Raw genomic sequence first — 24,213 nt, 5'->3', positions numbered from 1 at the left:
TCTACGGCTTGGGTCAAACCCCCTGGATTCTTCTCGAGTTCTCTGCTTCCTTGTCTCGTCCTCCAGAGACAACGACGAGCACAAACTCATCCAGTGCATATTGACTAGTTATTTGTATAGTGCATACATACCTAGTTATACTTGTACTCGTAGACAGCCACTACGCGGGGCTCCATTCCTTCATTGTTCCTCCTTCTTGTTTCTACACACACAACTGGTCTTTCAAGCTTCAGTCACTTTCCACTTCTTCTTCACACTCCTTGTGCTGCTTGATTGTCTCTCCTCCACTGGCAAACATCGGGCGTGCTACGGTTACTGCTGCCACACACAAATGAGGACAAGTTCGCAGCGCCTGGTATTTCAACAACCACCAAACACCAAACACGAAGCATCGAGCACCAAGCGTGGCACGCACGTCACGGCGGATTCAGGCTTGCGTTTCTTGCTGTCTAGTTTCACTGCTTGCGCATCCTGTCAGCGAACCAACCAGAATTACATGACTGCACAGAGTTTCCAGTAGAGCCCATACATCTCTTTATCTGGCCTTAATCAAATCACTGGCCACCAGCGAACCTTCATCGCCCAAGAACAAGCTTTTGTCCCGTGACTGGCTCTCGCTTTCTGCTTGCCCTCCACGTTTCTTTCCTTGCCTCTTTGAGTTGAAGTGTATACAGCAGCCCAATTGACAACCGAGTGGTCAGCCCAACTCCGAACCAGTCTACATACATACATACACGCTTACAGACTGGCCAGCCAGCACGAGAAAAAAAAAGACTGGAAGAAACCCAGCAAAACCAACCCCAGAAAACCTAAAAGGCCCCCCCTCCAACTGCCTTTCTACGGATACAGCCTCCACCTGGTGTGTTCATGGGTCAGGTCGGCCTTTTTTCCTAGCGCGGGCCTCATAATTCTGTCTATCTTTCTGACATGCGAGCAATAGCTTCTTTGCCGATTTCACCTTTAATCTGACCCTGGACTGTTTATCACCATCACACCGGTTTCTTCTACACGATATTCTTTGCTTTTGCGCATTGCATCTAGCCCTACTCCCTGACTTCTCTTTTTTTTCTCACCTTTCAACTCCCTCACACTATATCCATACGCTCATACACACAGAATCGCACTCGCCATGCATCTCTTAAATACAGAAACTCTCCTTCTCCGGGAGTTCAAGACTTCGCGGTTGCCGCCATACGCCGTCTTGTCGCATATGTGGACCAAAACAGAGATCACTTACAATGACATGAGATCAAGTCGTAAAGATGACGACACCACTACTCCAGAAGACACAGATTATTCCGACTCTGACGCCGACTCCGACCTGGGCGGCGCCCCCTCTGCTATTCCTTCATTTCGCCCTACCTTTAGCCGCCGCATGTCACGCGGAAGCAACTCGCAACAGCGTGCTAGGTCCCGGGCCCCTTCATTACATCGCAGTAGGGCTTATAGCGACAGTGAGGCTGAATCAGACCATGAAGCTGCTCATAATCATGCTCCACCGCATGCAGGTTCATCATCGGATGCCCGTTCTGAATACCCAGGCTCAGAAAACTCACCCTCGCCTGAGCTATACAAAATTCGGAGAGCATTACAAGCGACTGCCCGCGAGAAAATCAAGTGGCTCTGGGTTGACTCGTGCTGCGTGAACGAGAAAAGCCAAAGTGACAAGCATGAAGCTGTCATTAACGCCTGGAACTTGTATGAAAATGCCGTGGTGTGTTTTGTATATCTTACAGACTTTACCATGCCTGAAGACCTGAGCGACATGGACCAAGTCGTAACCAGTGATGAAGACGAAGATAGTGACGGTGGTGCTGGACTGAGAAAGGACGATAGAAGTGTTCCAAATCCACCCAATAATGTAAGTGCTCTGCCTTCCATCAAGCAAACATGAACTACTAGTTAGTTAGGTGTGTAACTTTACATTGGCCGGGTTTATCATGCTAACCCATGACGCAGTGGCGAAAGGGCTTCAAATGCTCTCAGTGGTTCCGACGAGCTTGGACCCTGCCCGAACTTCTAGCTTCCCAACGTCTCATTTTCATGGACCGGAATTGGGATAACATCTCTCGTGCTGTTCCTCACCCAGACGTACTCACTATGCTCATTTCACAGGCTACCGGAATTCCACGGAATGTTCTACAACACCGGATTAGCCTCGACTCAATCAATGTCGCTACTAAGATGACATGGATGGCTGGCCGAAGATCGACTCATCCTGAAGACATTTCGTATGCGTTGGCTGGCTTATTCAACGTCCACATTGATGTACGCTATGGCGAAGGCGCTAAACGTGCCTTCCAACGGCTACAGCATGCAATCTTGGAAAACTCCGTAGATGAGAGTATCTTGCTCTGGGATTCCAATCGCACCCATAACAACCAGCGTACTGGTCTCCTAGCTGACTGCCCCGAACAGTTCTTAGACAGTGGAGACCTGGCTCCGGCCCCGGCGCCCTTGATGCCTCATCGGGCGACTTGGAGTATGACCAATCGAGGTCTGAAAGCTTCCCTTTTCATGACCCCACATGCCTCACCAAGCACGGTCGGAAACTTTCGCCGTGTATGGCTTAATATGTTTCGTCGTGACACCAAAGAGTTTATGTGTTTTTTTGTCCAGCAAGTTGGCGACACCGACGAGTATGCCAGAGTAGGCTCTATCGTTCCTGTTGCCACTAACTTTGCTGCCTTTGTCAAAGAGCGCGAGCAACATACCATAGTTGTAGCTCACACTATTGATGACGAAGCAAGAAGTGCTGGCTCTCCAGGTGCCGCACTTCCATTCCGTGCGAATAGCTCGTCTGGCATCGGCGCGGGTCCTACTATTTCCAGTACCCGACCACATGTGAGGTTTTTGCTGGACTCGGGAGTCCGCAGGGTCGTTCCTCATACACCTCATCACAGACCCAGCTGGATTGTTAACTCAACTATGGCAGAATGCCTTTCTCCTATTCCGCATGAGGACTACCATGTAGCCATTGTGCAGTTTGAATTGAGAACACCGTCTCATGCTGCCAAAGTAGAGGGAAAATTCCTTATTGTGGCTTGTCTGCGGTTACTTCCCGAGGTCGGACGCTGGCAGTGTGCTTTGCGAATCGACGAGGCCGAAGATTACACTAACGAGATGCCGAGTATGGGGTCTACTCGCGCCTTGAGAGACTCTGCATCAGCCTCTCCGCGGACCATGGCCCAGCTAGATGTTGGCATTGAGGGCACACGGGAGATTCGCGCTGAAGTAATCGAATGGATCGAGTGGCATGAAAGCGCCTTTGAGATCATTATTACATGCCCTGCACCATCGCCTGTGGCCCATGCTAGCATAGCTTCTGACCGGGACCGCATCTTCCGTGGAAGTACGCCCCTCAACTTGTATACTGGCGTGGGAATTGGCATAAGCAGCACTGTTCCTGGGAGTGCTCGCCCGAGACAACGCTTCACAGGGCATCCTCCTGTTTCTGGATATCCTCCTTTATCTTCAGCTAGCCAACGCATGCGCATGGGTCGTAGCATGTCTGTAGATCACAGTACTAGCCCGTATGTGCCGCCTCCTGGTCCTCCACCTGTGACCGGGCCACCTCCCCAAAGACGAGACCGGGAACTATCACCACCGCCAAGTCTCCGAAGCGGAGTTGGCGCACGGAAGCGTGATTCGTGGGGCGGACCTCCCATTGTTTCCCCACCTACACCACTATCGCCACCCCGCCGACCAACCACGACGCGCCCAGGCATGCGGCGCCCTCCATCGCGGTATGGTCACGGACGGGACGAGTACTCACCTGAATATGGCCCCCGTGCAGGCGTAGGCGTCGGGAGCTACGAACATACGCCGCCATTCTTAGGCGCCGGCAGCGGCCGCAGAGACTCGCTCAATTACAAAGAGTCCACATTTGGCGTTGACGGGCCCCACATGCGCAATGACACGGGCTACCAGAGCTGGTCGGACCGCTACTGGGAGCGATCGGTAATCGACGAGAGTATGCCAGCCGACGAACGTCCGATTGCTCCGCCATCGCGCAGAGGCACATGGACACCAGCGCCGGGCCACAGCAATTTTGGCTTTTCTCATAACCACCATAGCCAGTCTTTCCAGGGTCACTACGACCGCGACCCCTTCTATCGGCACCACGAAACGCCACCTGCAGCTCCCATGCCAGCATCTGTACTAAGCCCTAGCCAAAGGCCGTTAGGCATCATGGCGCCCGGTAGCCTGCCGGGAAGTGGGCGTGTCGGACGTTTTGGAAGCCTTGACGAAGGCCCGTGGGGCGAGAACCTGCGTAGTCCGACGATTGCTGAAAACGCACTGGAGGGACCGCGTTTGGGAGGCGATTACGGATACTATCGCCGGTGACACGAGAGATACAGGTGAAAAGATGTTTTAGGAATGGTAGTTGTGTCAATGTCGAGCGTAATGATTAGGTTAGCTGGAGTATTTAATAAAAGATCAGTGAACACTGAAAGGCACAGGTTTAAGAGAGAATTTCATGTAGTTTGGCTATGGAAGAAAGAAGTAGCAATCCCGTGGCACCCGCAAAAGCAAACGTAAACGAAGATAGAAAAAGAAAAGAAAAAAAAAGAGCAGAAGAACTTGTCAAAATCACCACATAGAGAAATAAGAGAACGTCAGCACAGTGAGAAGCGGAACAAAAAGAATGGAAAAAAAAAAGCCCTGGCATTTCCTTCGCCAGAAGGGAAAGAAACAATCAACAAAGGGTCCAAGAAAAAAAAGGAAAGTAGAAACACAGCGCATTAAAGTCGAAGAAAAAGAAAAACTTGAGAAAAAAAGGGAATTTAAGGAACAAAAACGAGAAGAAAAGAAAAATAAAACCAACCCCCGCTCTTTACAGCACGCATCATCCTCGCCGTATCTTTAGTTACTCCTGCGTCTCTTCTGGCGCGGGCGCAGACGCAGGTGCAGGCACGGCCTCCTTGGCGCTCGCGTTGGATATCAACTTGATGCGCGGCGGGGCGCTCGGTGTGGCTGCCGACGTATCAATGGAGCTGGAGTCACCCGAGGGCAGATCGAGGATGCCGGTTGCGGAGGGAGTGTCGGGCTGTGCGGGCTTGGAGAGTTCGAGGGCGCGGAGGTCAGGCTGGTCGTCTAGAAGCTTATTGAATTGGTCGACGAAGAAGTCCTGTTTGCTGTATGTTAGTTATCTGTAGATAGATGTGCATGTGGGGTATGGATGGCAACTTACCTCCATCATATTGGCGTCCTTGTAGAGTACACTGCCATCCTCGTTGTAGGTGCGGCAGTTATTGAGCATCAACTCAATGTCCTTGCGCAAGTCGCTGAGTTTCTTGTACTCCTCTTTCTTGATCTTCTTTTCAATCTGTGCCATGCAAATGGGGTTTTGGATGATCATGTAGTAGTCGGCGTAGTCGCGCTTGGGCGGGAGCTTGACAAATGGCCCGATAACGAGACGCTTGCCAGGATCGCTCTCATCGTCCTCGGGCGGCGGCTCAAGCAAGTCGTCAGTCTCCAAATTCATTAAACCGTCAAAGAGCTGTCGCAGGGCGGTTTGAAGAAGTGATCGTTGTGCTGGCGGCAACTTGTTGGGGTCGCGAGGCGCATTGGTACTGCCTTTGGGCCGACCAATCGGGCCGCGTCTCTTCTTGGCCGGCGGCTCATCACCGTCATCAGCCTTGCGCTTCTCAGCATTTTTGCTCCCCGGCTTCCGTCCACGCTTCTTGGGCGTCTCCAATTCCTCGGTGCTAGCGTGGCTCTGGCTTGGAGAAGGTGGTGCAGCGCTGCCAGAATTGGTCAAGACGGTTTTCCGTAGCCTGTTAGCTTCACGTCTGTCCTTTCTTGCCTCTTTACGAGCAGCAGCCTCTTCAGGTGTGTCATCGTCGTCATCAACAGCCATGAGCCATTGCTCCTCTGTGAGACCATCATCGTACTTGACTCTTGTCCGTTCTCTAGCACCACGGCCCAGAACAACTTCCTCCTCCTCTTGTGCATCAGGATTGCCCTCGTTGAGATAGATCTCAGGGAGTTCGTCTTCAGCCATGAGACGCGGCTTGTTCTGGCATCCAGGCTTGGAACCGTAGACAGGGTCGGATTTGCGCTTTTCGTCTAAATCATGGAATAGCTTAAGTTCGTTATCATTACGAGCAATGATCTCATTCAACTCCTCGTCGTCCATGTCATCTGGGTCGCCCGATTCCGCCATGTCGGCAGACTCTAGCAGTGTTCGAAGCATGGCATCACGATCAGTTTCCGAAGACTTGTTATCGAAACGACCGGCCTGAATGACCTTGCCATCCATGTCGAGCTTGAAACGGGCACGCTCCAGAATCTTTTCCTCGACTGAATTTGACGAAATCAGACGCAGAATGCGAACTTCGTTCTTTTGACCAATACGATGGGCACGATCTTGAGCCTGCAAATCTTGATGCGGGTTCCAATCGGAGTCGTAGATGATGACAGTGTCAGCAGTCTGCAAATTGAGACCCAGACCACCAGCACGAGTTGACAGGAGGAACATGAAGTATTTGGAGTTGGGGGCGTTAAAATCGCGCAGAAGATCAGAACGTTCATCAGATTTGGTGGTACCGTCGAGACGAAGGTATTCGACGTGTTTGTAGCGCAGGTAATCTTCCATGATGTCCATGATAGCAGTCATTTGGAAGAACATGAGCACACGATGTCCTGATGCTTGGTACTTAGGGAGAATGCGATCAAGCAACTCGAACTTGCCGGCAGTACGCCATAACATGTCATTGCTGATATTTAGAGGATTAAGAACCGTCTCAACTTCATCAAAGACAAAGGGATGGTTGCACAGCTTACGGAGCTGCATAATCATGTTACTGAGACCACGGGCGCCAGTCTTTCCGTTCTTGCCTTCACCGACGGCAATCTTGTTGTGGGTAACCATTTGCTTGTAGAGCTTGGATTGAAGTGACGAGAACTTGCACTTGATGACCTTTTCAGTCTTGTCTGGCAGATCCTTTTCGACATCCTTCTTCAGACGGCGCAGAAGGAACGGTCTCAAAACCTTGTGGAGACGTCGAATAACCAAAATTTGCTCTTCTTCAGTAAGCTCTATCTTGTCTTGACTTCCAGTGTTGGCAAAAGGAGTGTTGAACCATTCATCAAAGGTGGTGGCAGACTTGAAGATGTTAGGCAGAACGAAGTTGAGCATAGCCCAAAGTTCACCCAAGTTGTTTTGTAGAGGGGTACCGGTAAGGATAAGTCGGAATCGGGTCTGGTAGTATGTTTGAATAGTTGCGCTCAGCTTGGACTGAGCGTTCTTCATACGATGACCTTCATCGATAATCATGTGGAACCACTTGATCTTACTGAGGAGGGGTCTATCCTTGATGATGTACTCATACGTGGTAAGTAGAACTTGGAAATTGCCTTGACGGATGCGGTCCTGTTGCTGCCGACGGGCATTGGGAGGGCCCTTGTAGACAATCTTTCCAACCGAAGGAGCCCATTTGTCGAACTCGAGGTTCCAGTTGGTCAAGACACTGAGGGGAACAATAACCAAAAAGGGACCAGGTTGCTGCTTCCGCTCAATGAGGTAGGTGATAAGAGAAATGGTTTGGATAGTTTTACCCAGACCCATTTCATCGGCCAAAATACCGTTGAGGTTGTTGTTGTACAATGACACCATCCATTGGAGACCCTTGAGCTGGTATTCTTTCAGCTTACCACCCACGAGAATGTCAGCCTGTTCGGTGATCTCCTCCTTGACACGATGGGCGACGGCATAGTAGTCAATCTTTCGGGCGGCCTCATCATCTTCAGGACCCTCGTCCTCTTCGCTCTCCTCTTCAAAGTCTCCACCATTCCCGTAGTGCTCGGCAGCACGACGCTGTTGAGCCTTGACAGACGAAGCCAACTGGTGAAGGAAGCCATCGGTCTGGCGCAGCAAATGTGTAATACGAGTATCCTTGGCCTGGTCAAGTAGTTTGAGGTAAGCTTCTTCATCGTTGGCCTTAAGAGCTTGCAGACGTTGCTTGGCGGTACGCTCGATACGTTTCTGTTCTTCCTTCTCAATGTTAAAGTGTTGGTTGTACATAATCTTGGAGAGACGGTGACCGCGCTGGGCAGAGTTAATGCCGGTGTTGTTGATCTCGTTGCGGTTTGAGGTAATAGCACGCAGGAAGTCATCCTGCTTCTTTCTTTCGCGGTTTTCGCGAGCGTCCCGCTGTTGTTTCTCAAGTTTTTCGGTTATGCGAGCTTCACGCACGTTGTGCTTCTTGACACGGCGGTACCGACTACGGTTAGTAGTGGTGCCAAGGTTTTCAAAGAATAGCATCTGGCGCGCAACGGCCTCACGAAGAATGCGCTGGCGACCGAACTGCTCAATGGACTTCTTCTCGACAAGGGCTTTGAGCTTGTAAGTGTCTTCGGGTTCAACATCGGGACTCGCAACATCCCAGTGGGCCAGGTCGGCGGGAAGCTCTTTGAGCTCAGCATAGCGAGACCGCATGCGATTTATTATTGCAGTTTCACGTTCGTAGCGGATAGAGTCCAGGTCAATGCCAAGAGGGAACATGCCAGGCACGAACAGACGTTGAGAGCGCGAAGAATGATCATTGAAGCTGATGGCGGCCTTGATCAGGCCAGCAGCAAGGGGAGACTTGTACTTGGTGTACAAGGGACCCTTGAGCAGACCGGAAGCACCAGATTCGGGAGCAAGGCCGGGACCTGTAGCAGCCATGGGTATAGATGCTCCATTGACTAGGGGCGGTTGGAGGCCATCGCCTGGAGTCTGGTGGGGTGTGGAGGATACATGGGGAGCACCAGCAGGCGCAGACAAAGCATCAATAACAGCCATCTTCCGGCGTAGGCGCTGTGCGAAAAGAGTCTGTTGGATGTTTTGCGGTACACCAGCATTCTTGGAAAGCATTCGGAACGCGCCAATCTGATTGCGAAGGAGGGCCAATTGCTGGGTAGAGAAATGACTAGAAAGGCTGGGTCCATGGGGGCCAGGTACGGCGGCAGGCGCCGGTGGTGAAGAGGCAGTCGCAGGCGGTCCTATGGAAGCAGACTGCGATCGGTCAGATCCGGTGGTGCCGTTGGCGACGCCATTTGGAGAGCGCGGGTTTTGATGTGTTGGTGGCTGTTGCGGTGGTTGTTGTTGCTGGCGGCGCATAAATTCTTGTTGCTGCATATTCCGCATGTGCATTTGCTGTACTGATTTGATGAAATTCTGCGTTTTAATGAAGTCCGGGTCGGTTTGGGGGATGCCTTGGTCTTTCATGTCCTTAAGTTTCTACAAAAGATACAGTTTGTTAGCGGTTAGTTTACGGGAAGATGAGAGAAAGGCAGGCGCGTTGACATGCGGTGACGCGCTCAACTCCGGTTACAGGCAAGCTGGTGGTGCACAATATGCAAATGAAAATGGGGGCAGTCATACTCTGACAGCGGCCTCGACCTCTTGCTTGTTGATGGGCATGGACAGAGGCAAGCCCTGACTCTGGGGGATCATGGGAGACGGCATGGTGGCCATGGCGGACATTGACATCAAGACGACTTCAAAGCAGCGTTCGATACGTTGAGCGGCGCAATTCTGGAAACAACAACAGGACAAACAGATGAAGACTTGATTGCCAGGAAAGGCGTAGCCTCGATCGACTCCGTGTTTTCGTCGCGTCAAGCCAGCTATGTGATTTTAGCGAGCGGCGGCAGACGTGGGGGGGGGGGGGGGGGGGGGAATAAAGAAGGGGCTTTTTAGACGGATTCCGAATGGACAATGTCGCGTTGGAGGGCGGATTGATGAATATGCGATGATATGGTCGCTAAAAGTAATGCGAAGCTGATGGCCTTGGATTTTTGTCTCTGGGTATGTCGGGGGGGGGGGGGGGGTTTTGCGAGTTGGATTATGTACCGCGTCGCAGAGCACAGAGAAAAAAGTGGGCACGCAGCAAGTGGAAGAAAAATATGTAGACAAACGAGCGGGAGAGTTTACGGCGAGAAAACAAAAAAAAAAGAAGAAAAAAAATGGAAAAAAATACAAGAGAGCCCGTTCAGATGCTGCTGGGGCGAGCGGACGCGCAGCGGCGATGGATTTGCGACTGGTGTGATGGTTTTTCGGATGTGGTGGACGAATTTTGGGAGGTTTGTCTTTCCTGGTGCTGTGGCTGTTCTCTTCTAAACTAGCAGGCGAGCGAAAGTGGGCGATGCGGAATGGCGGCCGCTGATTGGCCGGCAATGGGCTGAAAGGGGGGCCAGGGAAGGCCGCCAGAAAAAAAACACGCCAAGGCTGCTGTACAGACTGGAGTCCAGGATGCACAGTCGATTTTCAGAAGGGCGGGATATCTCTTAGGGTCTTTGCCGGTCTGTAGTCGCTGCTGGCTGACCTGGAGCAGCTCTGAATTTTTTTCTTTGGCGCCTTTGGCTTCTAGATGGGGCTTCTGCGGCGGCAGAACCGAGAGCAATAAAAGTGGGCTGAGGCGCGTCCACAATAATGGGCCAGGGACGGCAACGAAGCAAGGAAGCTCAGCAAAGGCGTGCCTTTCGGTGACGGACGCGTTCTGGAGGCGGTCGAGGGCGTGGTGCGGTTGTAGAGTCCTGGTACTGGTACTTTGACGATGGCTGGGTAGCGGCAGCTCTGAATATTCACGCGCGTGTAGAATCACCAGAATGTGCTTGTACCGGTACATACGGCGCGGCTTCAGCCTTGGGTTTTGCTAGCAAGTAAGGCTTTGGCAGTGCCGCGGGATTTAGCCGTGGTTTAGCCATCTGCGCGTCGACCGGCCAACAGCAAGCCAACCAGCGCGCGTGACCAGAAATCCGAGTCACATGATGTAGCACGTGATTCTGTGAGACTCGACAACGCTTCGCCACGTCCGTTGGTCACCCGCCGTGTCGTGTTGTCTGAAAGGTCTTCGGCGCATCTCGAGTTCGCTAAGAGCGAGACTGACTCCAGCGATCGCTTCGTGCGCTGTCCAAGCCCCGATATCAGCACTATGGTATGTATCTTCAGTCCGGGCGAAAGTAGATAGTCCCGTAGCTGGAGACGCCAGCAAACAAGACCTTGGCGATGGTGCGCGTCCACAGTATCGTCATCTTGAGCGCTCAATTGCTACCAGTATCTCAGTATCACTCCGGCATTTCGGCGGTTTCGGGGCTCACGAGGGCCAAAAAAAGGTTCGTGTTGGCAGATTTTTCGTAGTCTCGTAGGTGTCGCTCTGGCGATATCGAGCAGCGTTTCGGTGAAGGTTGAAAAAAAAGGAGGAGTTTTTGGTGAAAAGCTAAAAACAAATGAGGAAAGCACAAAATCCAGTGATTCGAAGCAGGAAAATTATGTGAAATCAGCGGGCCACAAAAAGACAGCAGGACGGTCTAAAGGTTGGTCTGGCACTGCTTGACCACATGCTACATACATACATACTTAAACACAACATGGCGCCGGGTCGGTGTGTGATTTTCAGGTCAGGCGCTTCTGCCTCCCCCCCCCCCCCCCACGACCATGCCTCCTCCCAGCTAGATCCGGAAAAAAATAAACAAAGAAAAGCACACCCACACACAGTCGGTCAGTCAGATGGCTTCATCTCGTGTTTGTGTGGGTGGCTTCTTCCGGCGTACTTTGTTGCTTGCTGGCTACTAGTATTGCCTTCGATACAAGTGGCCAATGTGATTAATGATGACGTATTTGGGGTATCCCGACATGCTTGTTTCCTCCATCATAGACGCTCCATGGGCCTCTCTTATTCTTCATTTCCCTTGCTCTATTTCTCCGTAGCTGTTGAATAACACTAGCGCAATTCCCCAGAAACATACGACGACGACGTCCGCATGTCAATAGATACACATAGCCTGGGCGGTATCTGAATTTGGAGTCAATGCAAGGGTCCAACCCTAACACGAGAAAGGTAACCTCTGAAACAATCTGAAGATAAAATTACGGAGATAAACGACAATGTTGCGACCTTGAAATTTTTTTTTCTTCTGCAGCCGGAACAAAAAGAAAACCTGTTGGTTTAAGTTGAGAGGTCTTTAGAATTTTGAATTTGAATGTCTTTGTTGACGCATCCACTTGCGATGGAGTTGAAATTCTTTGTACAAGCGGGGGTTTCTCTGCATACAACAGGGGTCCATCTCTGGTACCAGAAAATACATATGTGAGTGCAGAGGTCTCAAACCTGCCAATATAAACTGCACTGGAAAAGTGCAATGATGGACTCCCGCCCATCCAGCAACCGAGACTGTCCCTCTCGTGCGTGTAGCCCCCAAACATGACCCGGAATTCTGGTCTGATCGCCTGATTCGGAAGTTTGTTTGTTTGTTGATTCTTTATTGAACTGTCTACTCGCGAGTCCCGATTTGAAGGTTTGTTGATGATGATGAAAGTCTTTATTAACCTGTCTACTCGCGAGGGATTCTCGGCATACGACAGGGGACTATTTCTAGTACCAGGAAAAATACATAACAGAAGAAAAAACCAAAATCTAAAACCATGCATACAGAAACCCCACAATCCAAAGTATAATGACAGGAGGTCTCCCACCTGCCCAGCGCAGAGGCTGTCCTTCGTCTGCGTGGCCCTAAACAAGACCCAGAGTCCTGGCCTCACCGCCGATGTAGTGATAAAAAGATTTGTGCAAAATAAATTTGAAGGTTTGATTTGATAACCTGTCTACTCGCATGCGAAAAAAAAAAAACTTCCGCAAAACCCTCACCGAAAAATGGACCCTAAACCAGCGACAACCGGCCCACGAGTATCTTGTGTAACCATGAAACACGCACTCACAAAAAGTAATAAAACATACATCACCGAGGATTCGCATGTGGTCACCCACCATACTACTGGTTCGGCGCTCTGTGGCTTGACTAAGGGGGAGCAGACGGGACCCCGTATTTTCCGCAGGCTATGGTCGTATGTGGAAAATGGTGGTCCAGAAATCACTTATAAAGAGAGTATTGGACCAGGAGAGAGCAAAAAACTCGGGACTGTCCCTTTGAAGGTTCAGACAGTCCACCTTCGTCTTTTCCTTTTCCTTTGTCCTGCTGTGGCACTCGGGGACTGCATCGGGCCTCAGCCATGGTTCGGTGCGGCGGCCACTTCGAAAAGCGGAAGGATACACTCCTAGCCTCCGGAGGCTCACCTGGTATGGTTTTTCACCCGCTCAACGACTCGGGTTTTCCCATGCCATGCTGGTTTTGATGGTCGACTTTGTGTCTAGCCACGTCTCTCGGTTGAACGAATGTTAGTGGGGATGGTTAACTCTTTGTGGGGGTTAGGGTTTATCTGGGGAAAATGTTTTTTTTTTTTCTTTTGTACTTGTGTTTCTTGCTGCTCATAGCGGAGTGTGGACCACTGGTTCTTCGGGGCTTGGGGATGGTGCGCCATCCCGAACACACAGAAACTATGCGGCGTGTCGAGCGGAGGACTTTAAATTTCCGTCCGGTAACCAATCCGGCTTGACTTGACTTGACTTGACTTTATTTTACGTGACTAAGCTACATGAAAAGCATTACACGGCCCGCTGTGAGGCGGACACAGATCCTAGAAGATCTGCTAGTCATGAGAAAACCCTAGAAATCGGGGCTTTTCAACCCCCGCGCGAGCGTAGGATATCTAGTGGGTGGAATTCTGCATGTGTGGTACAAGGAAACAAGTAACAAAAGAGAAAAAAAAAACAAAAAAAAAAAGCAAAGTATACAGAAACGAACGCAGCAAAGCACATGGTAGCAAAAGAAAAGACAGAACAGAAGCAAAACAAAAAACGAAAAACCATATCTTCGAAAGATGGCGCCACAAACAAAGGAAATATGTGAGAAGGTGATGTGGGTTTATTCAGCCTGCGTGGCGCTGGGCGTCAACTTCTTTGCGAGAGCGCGGAAGCCCTTCTCGGAGACGATCAGCTTCTGAATGAATCTTTCTTGGAAAGGTCTAGCGACATGGGCGCAGGTCCATGCGTGGAAGACAGACTTCTCCTCGTTGTAGTCTGGGCAGAGTAGTTCGGCGTCTTCGTGAGCAAAGCGGCAGTGGTACTGGGCGAAGTCCCCATGAGCGGATCTCGCACTCAGCACCCGACCAACCGTCTGTCGTCCGAAGCTTTTATACTCGTGCTTCCAGAGTTTGGGCGCATCTAACTGGTGTGTCAGGTGGGAGGGCTTCTTCTGGGTGTTCCACTACTTGTCAGAGCCTTCCTGGAGCCATGTTTTGCGCCACCGCTGGGCCCGGGCAAGCGACATAAACTCTGTCTCTGTGTGGTCCCTGGCAGCGCCTCCTTTTGCGCGTTCGTCAGCCGCTTCGTTTCCCTGTACCCCCATGTGTGTCAGGAAAATGAAATGAAAGTCTTTATTTAACCTGTCTACTCGCGAGGGATTCTCGGCATACGACAGGGGACTATTTCTAGTACCAGGAAAAATACATAACAGAAGCAAAAACCAAAACCTAAAACCATGCATACAGAAACCCCACAATCCAAAGTATAATGACAGGAGGTCTCCCACCTGCCCAGCGCAGAGGCTGTCCTTCGTCCGCGTGGTCCAAACAAGACCCAGAGTCCTGGCCTCACCGCCGATGTAGTGATAAAAATATTTGTGCAAAATAAGAAAAGGGGGTTGGCGGCGTGTTCACGCCAGAGGGTTGGCAGCGCGGTTACGCGACAAAAGATTGGGCCCCAGAGGCTAAGCTGCCCCGGGCGGGGTCGGACCAGGCGGTGGAGGGTCGGGCGGAGGGCGAACTGGGGAGTCCCCTTCCTGCGGGTCCGTTCCCGTTACCGCACGGCGGTGTGCTAGAAGCACCGGAGGACTCTTGGCCGCTTTAGATGCCAGCCAGATGGCTCCACTCTTGGTGGCTATGAGCTTCTGGAAGAAGCCCTTAGCCATCCGTTGAGGGTTGCGGGGGCAGGTCCAGATGTGCTCCGGGGTGGTCTCAGCGTCGCAGAGGGGGCAGGTTAGCACTGCGTTCAAGTGATTGAAACGGCGGTGGTAGTCTGCGTAGTCTCCGTGACCAGAAAGTGCTGTCAGGACAGCGCGGGCGAGCTTGCGCTCAGTGTCGTCAAGAAGGTTTTTCCAGGCCTTCTTAGGAGCCTCGAGAGGTCGGCTCAGGTGAGGTCTGTTGGCACAACCTTCATTCGACCACCAGGTGCGAAACTCGGTGGTGACGCGGGCGCGGAAATGGCTGCGGGCCCAGGAAAGGGACATTCCTACGGGCGTGTAGGCCCTCTCGGCGCCTATCTTGGCTTGTCGGTCCGCGAGCTCGTTGCCCCAGACGTCGGAGTGTCCCGGGACCCAAATCACTTCCACAGCGGGGGCACCATCTGGCCACGGTCTAGGACCTGGGTGGTCAGGGCTTTGGCCAATCCAGTCGGCGCAAATCGTTTGGGCCCTCCGGAGAAGCTCTTCGGAGGTTCCGGGCTTCGCGCCCCATGTCGTGAGGCGGTACACCGCGGCGAGGTTGTCGGAGCAGACCCAGACCTTGCGGCACTGTGGTTTCACCCACGAGTCTACTTTTTCCAGGGCTCTGGCAATGGCCATCACCTCGGCGTCATGAACCTCGGCGTGGAAAGGAATCGGGCAGTTGCCCGTGTCCAGGACTGTCTCGTCCCGAATGATCGCCCACCCAGCGCCGACCCGGCCCTCTCCCAGCTTGGATCCGTCTGTGTATATCCAGAGGTCCGAGGGGGAAGAGGAGCGTACCAAGGCTAGGTGCGCCGCAGCTGCAGCCTTCTTGTCACCCTGTAAATGGGGGCGAGATGATGCAGGCGCGCCCGTGAAGGGGGCCGGGTAGTTTGTGGCCAGGCTGTGCGGGAGCAGCATCTTGAGCCTCCCTATTCTACCCCAGTTTGTGGCTGTCGTTCCGAGCGGGTGGTTTGGCTGCGCGAGAGTGGCCCTAAGTCCGGCCGAACCAAGGCGGCTGTCTAGGACAAAACTCATTGGCGGGAAACCGGACGCTAGGTTGTATATAGCGCATGGGGTTGTGCAATATAGCGGGAGTGCCGCACGCAGACCTCGGCGGACTGTGCGATCCAGGAGTGCCACGGCCTGCTTCAGCCCACGGGGTTGGCTAGTTGTCCCGGCTCCGTGGTTCCACCAGACGGCGGCGGCGTAGGCGAGCTTGTTCACCACACAAGAGCGGACTGCCGTGAGGGCGCCTTTCACCGGGGCCCCCTTCCAGCAACCAGACAGAATCTGAATGCCGCGTATGGTGGGTGCCGTCCTCTGGGCGACGTCGCGGATGTGCGGCACGAAGGACAGGTTGCGTGACCAACGCACGCCGAGCCATCGTAGGGTATCCTTGGGGTCTATGGCATCTAGTGAGCCGCTATCGGGGAGTAGAAGACCCGGGTTTTGGCCGTGGCGCTTGCGCGTCACGTGGAGGAGTTCCGACTTGGCAAGGTCGAGCATCATGCCGTTCCTCACACACCAGTTGTTGACAATGTTGAGGGTGTGGGACAGCACCGAGCAGTTGGCTGCCAGAGACGAGCCTGAGCTGACCAGGCAGCCGTCGTCCGCATAGCCGCGGAGGGAGCACGGGAGGGCCATCCTGAAGAGTGGTGCCATGAAGAGCATGAACAAGATGGGAGAAATTGGCGAGCCTTGGGGTAGGCTCCCTCCTGTGGGCTGAAGGAGATCGTCAACGCCATCGAGCACCAACGAGGCCTTGCGGTCCGAGAGGAACGAGGATACCCATCGGCATGTCTCGGCCGGGCAATCCAGATCGACCAGACGTTGTACCATGCGGTGCGGCTGCACTGCATCAAAAGCTCCCTTGACATCGAACGTCAAGACTGAGGATTCCATCTGGCGGTCCATGTAGTACTCTAGAGACTCAACCAGACTCAGACACATGTCTTCGGCGCTACGCCCAGACACCGCCCCAGCGTAGTTGTCCCCAATGTGTCCCTTCTCTAGGGCCCAGAGCGAGAGTCGGCGGGCAACAATCCTTTCCAAGCACTTGGCCAGAGTTGGCAGCAGCGAGATGAGCCGGTAGGAGCGCGGCGACGACCGGTCCTTCTTGTTTGGCTTGGCGAGGGCAATCACCTTCGCTTGCTTGAAGGGGGAAGGGTGGAGCCCCCAGGAAAAACTGACCTTGAAAAGATAAGTGATCTGCTTCCCCAGAGCGGGCCAGGCTAGCTTCAGGGCGTTGTTGGAGAGGCTGTCTAGACCGGGCGCGGTGTTCTGAGGCTTCCACAAAGCAGCTTTGACCTCGTGCTTCGTGATCGGCTCGGTCCCGACTGGGGCTTGCGACAAGTCTGGAGGGGGCAAGTCACCCGGGCGAGAGGATGGCATATGCACGCTGCGGAGAAGTGCAATCTTCTCTGTGGTGTCCTGCACCGTGGCTTCTGCACCCTCTACCGGCGCTAGCGCTGGCGATGGTCGAGCGGGCGGTTTAGTTCTCCACTTGACAATCTGGAAAATGTCTCGCGCTTGCGTGGCCTTGGCGACCCTGTTGTCGTAGAAGTTTCCCGCAGCTTTCTTGAGGACCATGCCCAGCCGCTTCTTGGCTTCTCTGCGATCCTTTCTCGCCTCCCGTTCCGCAGTCTCTGAGTCGGCGTTGTTGACACGGTGCTTGGCTGACTGCTGTTCTGCGCTTGCCTCCCTGCAATCTTTGTCCCACCAGGGGAAACTTTTGGCCTTGCCGAGCGACCTGGGTGTCGACGCGTCGAGGGCTCCGAGAATGACTTCCTGAAGAGTCCGTGCGAAGTCATCCACGTGTTGAGTTTTTTCCGCCCGGGACAAAGGTCTCCTGCGTATACCTGCGACTAGGGCGTCCATCAAGGGCACCCCCGCTTTGCAGGCTGCAGTGAACTTCTTCCTGTCCATCTTGTCCATGACGAGTCGCCCAGGAGGGGCTGCAGCCGTCGGCTGGTCGGCAAGTGGCAGAGTAATTGTCATTGGGAAATGGTCGCTCCCGCAGGTGTACTCGTCTCTGAGCTCGGCGGTCGCGCCTAGCGCGAACAAAGGCGCCGAGAAGATCGCCAGGTCAATGACGCTGCCTGACTCGTGGGTGGGTTCTCCATCAGCGTTACCGAGCAGCAGTGCCCTCTCTTCCATCCATGACAGCAGGAGCTCTGCATCCAGATCGTCCGAGGCGCTACGGGGGTTCCAAGCACTGTGGTGTAGGTTGAAATCCCCAGTAATCACCGAGCGTGGTCCCGGCTGCATCCTTGTGAGAAGGTGAAGCGCTTCGCCCGTGCGGGAAGAACCTGCCCCCGCGTTGTAGAGGTTGACGATGGTGTATGAGTGTCCTCCGTGTACCACCTCAACCATGACCATGTCTGGGTGCTCCTCCCTCATGTACGCCTTCTGGAAGCGAAGACCGCGCCTATTTGTCGATACGTATGTGGCAACTCGGGGTTTCGAGCGCCAGTTACCCTCCGGGACAATTGCCTGATAGGAGGGGTGTCTGGGAAACGTTCTGTTCCCCGGATCTGCGCCTGACGGGGCCTCTTGGAGGCAGACCACGTTCACCTGGTCTTCATGCGCCTTCTGTAGCAACGCCTGTGCACAGGTCCAGGACCTCTGTACATTCGCCGAAATTATGTTCAGTACTGTAGAGTTAGGGTTTCCTAACATTTACAGAACTTCCTCGACGTTGTCGTCTACCTGCATTGAGTCCTGTGTTTCAGAGGATTCGCTGGAGGTGGGCAGGGAGGAGGGCTGGCTGGGCGACGAGGAGACGGAGGATGGGGGAGCCTGGGGGCTTGAAGGGCTCTTGTCCTGTGTCGACGGCTGGGGCTGGGTGGTGGTGTTGTCGGCCACGAGTGGCGCTTGGGCGGGCTTAGGGGACGGTACCTTGTCTCCCTGGGCGGCGGCTGCCGGGGTCGAGGACGACGTCACGGTGTCGGCCGGGCATTTGCGGTCAAAGTGGCGGGCCCGGCAGCGTGTGCAGAACGGGAAACGCTCCAGGGTGTTGTCAGGGGAGACCATGTGCAGCTCTCCGAGTGTCGCTACGCGACGGGGAACCGCAGACGGGGCCACAAGGCCTTCGTGGAAGGCGATGTGGGCGCGGAAGGTGGGCACGCCCGCCTTGCCAACGTACTTCGACAGCGTGGCGCTGGCGGAGACGACTCCAAAGGCCTGTTCGATATCCTGACGGACATCGTCTAGGGTGACCCGGTGGAGCATCACGGCGCCAGGGGTCTTGGGGTCCTCGACCGTGATCGAGGTTGGCAGTCCGTGTACGATGTACTTGGACCAAGCGTCCCTCTTGTGGACCTTCTCCGCAGTCAGGTTGGCGCGGATGCGCTCAGCGTGGCTGAGGAATTTGCCGACGTCACGGACGGCTGTCAGGGCAAAGCCCGTCTTGGTGGCGGTGGCGGTGCCTGCGCCCTCGCCGCGGGGGATGCCCGCGTTGGCCTTCGTTACGATGTAAGCCGGCGAGAGCTTCCGGAGGGGGGAATCGGTGGGCACAACCACGAAGAGGCGGTTGTCGGCGGGGGTGGCCTTTTCAGGGACCACGCTGGCTTTGCCCTGTCTGGGCTTGGGGGCTCCGGCCGAGGGAGCCGCGGGCTGGGCAGCCTTGGACGCTTTTTTGCCCTTGCGGGCGACGGTGCTCCAGGATTCCTTATCCAAGGACTCGGTGGGCGCTGCGGGAGCGGCAGCAGGGGGGTCGCGGGCTGATGGTGCCTCTGACGGGGTCGATGGGCGGGCGGGGCGCTCGCGTTGCGGCGCCGGGGAGGGGGTCGTGTCGCGAGGGGCACGGTTGGGGGGAGGCTGGGGCGCGCCTGTCATGGCGTGCTGGAGGGTGTCTAGAAGACCCTGTTGCAGGAAGTCTAGAAGTTTGCGCGTCGACTCGTGCGCGCTGGCCTGCGGGGCCATTGCGGCCAGGCAGTTGTCGGCCATGGCCGAGAAAGTGTTCAGCATCCTATCACGGGTTGCTGCTTCCGCGTCTTTCTGGTTGCGGAGGGCGTCGGCTAGAGCCTTTACGGGGCCGACGGGGAGCGAGATGGGAGCGTAGTGAGCCTCTTGGGGGAGGGGCGCGTCTTCGCTCCTGACGCGTTTTGCGCCTGTCGCGACGCGCGCGACGGAAGAGGGGAGCCCCTGAGGGGCCTGGCCGGCGAGGTTCGGCGAGAACGACGCGGAGGAGGGGACAGTGGTGGGCACGGGGGAGGGGTCGCTGGCGGGCGAGGTGGCCTGCGCATACGTCAATGACGGAGGCGCGGACGCGGGCGCGGCGGGCGCGGGCGCGTGGACGGACGCGATCATCTTAGGGATGACAGGACCTGCCGGGGGCGAAAATAAAGTAAAGTAGTTTGCAATAATGGTAGCTGTTAGCTTGGTCGAAATGTCGAAGGTGCCCTCTGAAAATGGAGGAAAATGTTGGTGCATGTGTGTCAGGTGGGAGGGCTTCTTTTGGGTGTAACCAATCCGGCGTCGTTTGATCTTAGTGATTTTGGTAGACGTTAAATATAGTCAAGTCAAGTCGAGAGAGCAAAAACTAGCCTCCACACTCAGCAGACTGCCTATACAAAAAGTGACATACAACACCGGGGATTCCCACGTGGTCACCCACCGTAGTACTAGTCCGGCGCTCTGTAGGTTAACTAAGGGAGAGCGGACGGGATCCCGTGCTTTCTACAGGCTATGGTCGTATGTGAATGATGGGTGTGGTATTGTAACTGAAGAGGAGTTGTTGCTCTCTGCTTGCTCCGGGTTGATCGTGTTGCTGTGAGATAACAGTAGGTGGACATTAAATAATACATACATTCATACACACATGGCTGTTCAGGGTGCCTTTTGTGGTAGCATTGCCGGTCAAGAGCTTGGTGACACTAAAGAGGTTATTCTGGACTTGTAGTCAAGTCTTGGATTTGGAACATACTGCTTCTAATCTTCACACACTCGACACTAGTTGTATCATGAAAAGAAGTACTAGGAACAATTTCAATTTATATGCATAGTAGGGCGTAAATATCCAACCAGGACACAACTGGCAACAGTTAAGACAGACGCCTGCTTGGCCATAAACAGAGTCCTCTCACAAATCCTAGACCAGTTCCATAAGAGATGAGCAGAACAGAATACATAACGTCTCAACATAAAAAAAAGTAGGCCGGAAAAATACGGCGTCTATCAATGAAAACAAGACATTAGAGCGGGAATCATTGATAGACTTTTTGGTGCTTCAGCAGGTTTTTTTTTTACCTAAACAGCCAGCGGTTCCATGCATTTCTACACTGGCGATACGTGTAATCCGGAACATAGCCACCAACACGGTGGATATCAGCGGGACCTCTTCTACATTCCACCATTTTAAAAGATCTTTGCAGACATGCAAAGCTACGGCCAACCAAATCTAGGCACAAATCTCTATTTAGTGGTGGACCGGGAGTACCCGCCGTATGCGGGCGATGCAGCATGGGCCGGGCGGTACATTGATGAGCTGTGGCTCTGCTCAAAAGAACTGCCGTACGGGAGGGCCTGCGACGGGGAGATGAGAGACTGCTGGTGTGAAGGCTGATGGTGGTGTTGTTGCGACTGGTGGAAAGACTGGTGCGCAGAGCCATGGCTGCCGGGTGTGAACTGGTACACGGGGGTTTGCTGCGGCGGCTGCTGTGATGGGGGCGGCCCTGTGTGCCATTGGGGTGGAGCATGATGTGACTGGGCATGGCCATGGCCAGCCGAGTACATGGGTGTTTGGGACTGTGGCTGGAAGTCTGACGTGGATGACGCGTATATTATGGACGGGCGGCGGGCTGAATCGTGCGGCGGGGGCTGGCCGACGGGCGAGACCATCTCGGGCATCTGAACAGACACGGGCATGTTTATGGGTACGGTGGTGGCAGCCTGGTGCACAGCCATGGCAGTAGCATCAACGTAGTGGTGTGACGGGGGAGGTTGTTGCGGGTGTTGGTGGTGCGGTGGCTGTTGCACAGACATGTGCTCGAGGTAGGCGGCAGAGCTGCTGGGGGCCGACATGCTAGATTGTGAGGCGTTAACTGGGGGCAGCATGGCATTATTCTGGTGTGGTGCAGGCTGAAGCGGCATGCGGAGCGGCGGGCCAGTGGGAGAGGCGGTCAGCTCCTCGTTGCTCTGGAGAATAGCCGAGTCGGGGTCTTCGGAAAGCCGGATGTCGATGGCCTTGTCGTCAGTCATGACCCAGACCTTTGTGTCACCATCTACAAAAGCGTGTTAGAACTGCAACCAAGTGATTGGGCGATCTTCGAGGTTCACGGAAACATACCAATCTCGCCCCGTAGATAGCGCTCCTCCTGCTTGGCAACAGAAAAGAGCTCGGCCAGAAACGGCCGCTTGCGGATGTTGGTCGGGTTATCCTTGTCAGCGAAGAAGCCCGACAGCGCGTCAAGGGTGACCTCCTCCAGCCGGCGGATCTTGAGATTTGACTTGCGCACGTCGGGCAACTGTTTCTCGGGTGGTGCTGAAATGAGGCGTAAGATGTGCGCGAGGAGGTAGACACGTTCTGGAAGGGAATATCAGCACCATGGCGAACAGCGGCTTGGAGCGGGCAGAGAGTCCGGGCATACCTCGCTTGTACAAATGATCAGGTTCCTTGTGCCGGACCTTGTCCTCTCTGAGAGGCGGCTTTGGCCACCAGGCCGGTGCGCGGTCTTCTTTGCCCGTGTACGGATGGTGGGACTGCTTTTTGGGTTCGATGGCCTTGACCCAGGCCTTGGCGATGATTTTGCAGGCGTTCTGCTGGCAGCTGCGTAGACGCTGCTGGTAGAACATCCACACGCTCTCTGAGTCGCCGATGGAGATGGGCCGGCGGGCCAGGGTGTTGGCCACGGTCACGGGCATATCGTCGTCTGGCTCGGGATCTTCAAAGTCTCGGGGCCCTAGGCGGCGTGTGCGTTTTGGCGGGCGCGGGTTCTCTTCATATTCTTGTGGACTCCGGAGGTCTTCGGACATTTCCGCCGGCATGGGCTCCATGTCATCAGGCATGACATTTCCAGAGCCGCCTAATAGATGAGCCGAAAGAAGCAGGAAAAGGTCAGACACATTCTCGCGTGGGCTACGGCACGGAGGGGGAAAGGGAGGAAGAGAGAGCATAGCCGGGGCGGGACATCTTTGCGCCGGCTTCGGACCGGACTATACTACACTTACGGCGTCCCATGCGGTGCATTGTTTGCACAAAATTTCGCGAGCTAAAGAACTGCTGTATTGTAGTTTGGCCTAGATTTGTCGGGCCGGAAAACATGGCCACTGAGCCGTCTTCAAGGAGGGCGGCGACGAAGCAGTCGCTGAGAGGGATCTTGCAGTGCTCGCGCAGGGCCTGGTCGATTTGCTACAGAGGATGTTAGTGATGCGGCGCGGATTTACAGGGCGTCACTATAGCGGTGTGCAGCTGTGGGCAGCTGTGCACAGGTCATACTAAACGGGACTAGACCCTGGAGCTCCAGGCGGGTGGGCCCTGTAAGCAGGGAAATTACAGCGGCCCGTGCCCATGCCCTGGACGAAAGACGAAGAGGCTCACCATTGGGGCCCTGCTTGATTCTGCAGATGGCGAGCTTGCCGAAATGGGTGTTGACGCGGTAGTCTGGCCAGGAAGAGCAGCGGAGGCGGGAGTTGAGCCCGAGGTTGAAAGGGGAGCTGGTGACGGGGCCTGGCCTGGGACGCCTATTGGAATGGCGATGGGCGCGGCACTGGGCGTGGAGGCTGAGTCGGAGTGTGGAAGGGCGGTATTCACTGGGGCATAGTGACTGGAGTAGGGGTGATCGCGGTGGTGAGTTTCGATCGAGTAGCGTTCGTGGGCTGGCGGCCAGTGGGCAGTATGGCTAGGACCAGGCACTTGAGACCTGGGGAGCTGGGCATGGCGGTCCCAGATGCCGGCAGCTTGACCCTGAGCCATTGTGGGCTGGGAAGTCTTTTAGAGATACCGGCCGGTACAGAGATGGAGCGAAGGGACTGGAGAGGGCACACAGTGCAGTGTGAGGAGCGAACAGGCCGGGTGAGTATATAGAGAGCGAGCAGCAGACAGGAGAAGTGCTTGTTGAGGTCCTCGGAACAAAAGCATGAATCCAAAGCGGCGAAGGCAGCAGACCAGAGGAAAATGTTAGGAAAGGGAGAAGAATGTGGGAACCGGAGTAGAAAAAACCCAACAACGCAAAGGTGCAGAGATATATACTTGTAGTGAGTAGGAGGGGTGTGGGTAGTATAGTCGTGCTGTATCTCAAGGGCGGGGTGTGGCTAGGGGCGAGAGAGAACAAAGGGAACGGACATGGAGGAGGAAGGGAACAAGAAGCAAGGAAGAAGAAAAAGAAAAAGGAACGACAAAAAAAGAGAAGAGAAGAAGAAAAAGAAAAAGACCACGATATATAAGGGAGCTGGAGTGGAAGG

General features: G+C 54.3%; 5 protein-coding genes across 5 annotated transcripts; 1 reads left to right on the top strand and 4 right to left on the bottom strand.

The window, feature by feature from the left end:
• Positions 1-1,129: 1,129 nt before the first annotated feature.
• On the top strand, positions 1,130-4,347 carry BROUX77_004634 (uncharacterized protein; the record flags this gene model as incomplete). Its single annotated transcript, XM_073749418.1, has 2 exons — positions 1,130-1,861; positions 1,960-4,347. 2 exons carry the CDS (start codon positions 1,130-1,132, stop codon positions 4,345-4,347), a joined length of 3,120 nt encoding a protein of 1,039 aa, XP_073605091.1.
• A 523-nt stretch (positions 4,348-4,870) lies between these two features.
• Positions 4,871-9,475, bottom strand: BROUX77_004633 (uncharacterized protein; the record flags this gene model as incomplete). Its single annotated transcript, XM_073749417.1, has 3 exons — positions 4,871-5,131; positions 5,195-9,229; positions 9,374-9,475. 3 exons carry the CDS (start codon positions 9,473-9,475, stop codon positions 4,871-4,873), a joined length of 4,398 nt encoding a protein of 1,465 aa, XP_073605090.1.
• A 5,120-nt stretch (positions 9,476-14,595) lies between these two features.
• On the bottom strand, positions 14,596-18,078 carry BROUX77_004632 (uncharacterized protein; the record flags this gene model as incomplete). The annotated part of the gene is made up of 1 exon (XM_073749416.1): positions 14,596-18,078. One exon carries the CDS (start codon positions 18,076-18,078, stop codon positions 14,596-14,598), a length of 3,483 nt encoding a protein of 1,160 aa, XP_073605089.1.
• Positions 18,079-18,489: 411 nt separating this feature from the next.
• BROUX77_004631 (uncharacterized protein) lies at positions 18,490-20,244 on the bottom strand (the record flags this gene model as incomplete). The annotated part of the gene is made up of 1 exon (XM_073749415.1): positions 18,490-20,244. One exon carries the CDS (start codon positions 20,242-20,244, stop codon positions 18,490-18,492), a length of 1,755 nt encoding a protein of 584 aa, XP_073605088.1.
• Positions 20,245-21,225: 981 nt separating this feature from the next.
• Positions 21,226-23,725, bottom strand: BROUX77_004630 (uncharacterized protein; the record flags this gene model as incomplete). Its single annotated transcript, XM_073749414.1, has 5 exons — positions 21,226-22,034; positions 22,100-22,336; positions 22,401-22,835; positions 22,981-23,161; positions 23,351-23,725. 5 exons carry the CDS (start codon positions 23,723-23,725, stop codon positions 21,226-21,228), a joined length of 2,037 nt encoding a protein of 678 aa, XP_073605087.1.
• Between the last annotated feature and the right edge of the window lie 488 nt (positions 23,726-24,213).

This window comes from Berkeleyomyces rouxiae, assembly GCF_048999995.1.
Source record: "Berkeleyomyces rouxiae strain 22BRR77 chromosome Unknown BrBRR77_ptg000004l, whole genome shotgun sequence".
In the NCBI taxonomy this organism is placed as follows: domain Eukaryota; kingdom Fungi; phylum Ascomycota; class Sordariomycetes; order Microascales; family Ceratocystidaceae; genus Berkeleyomyces; species Berkeleyomyces rouxiae.
The sequence above is the reverse complement of the archived record's forward strand: the minus strand, read 5'-3'. Positions and strand labels throughout refer to the sequence as shown.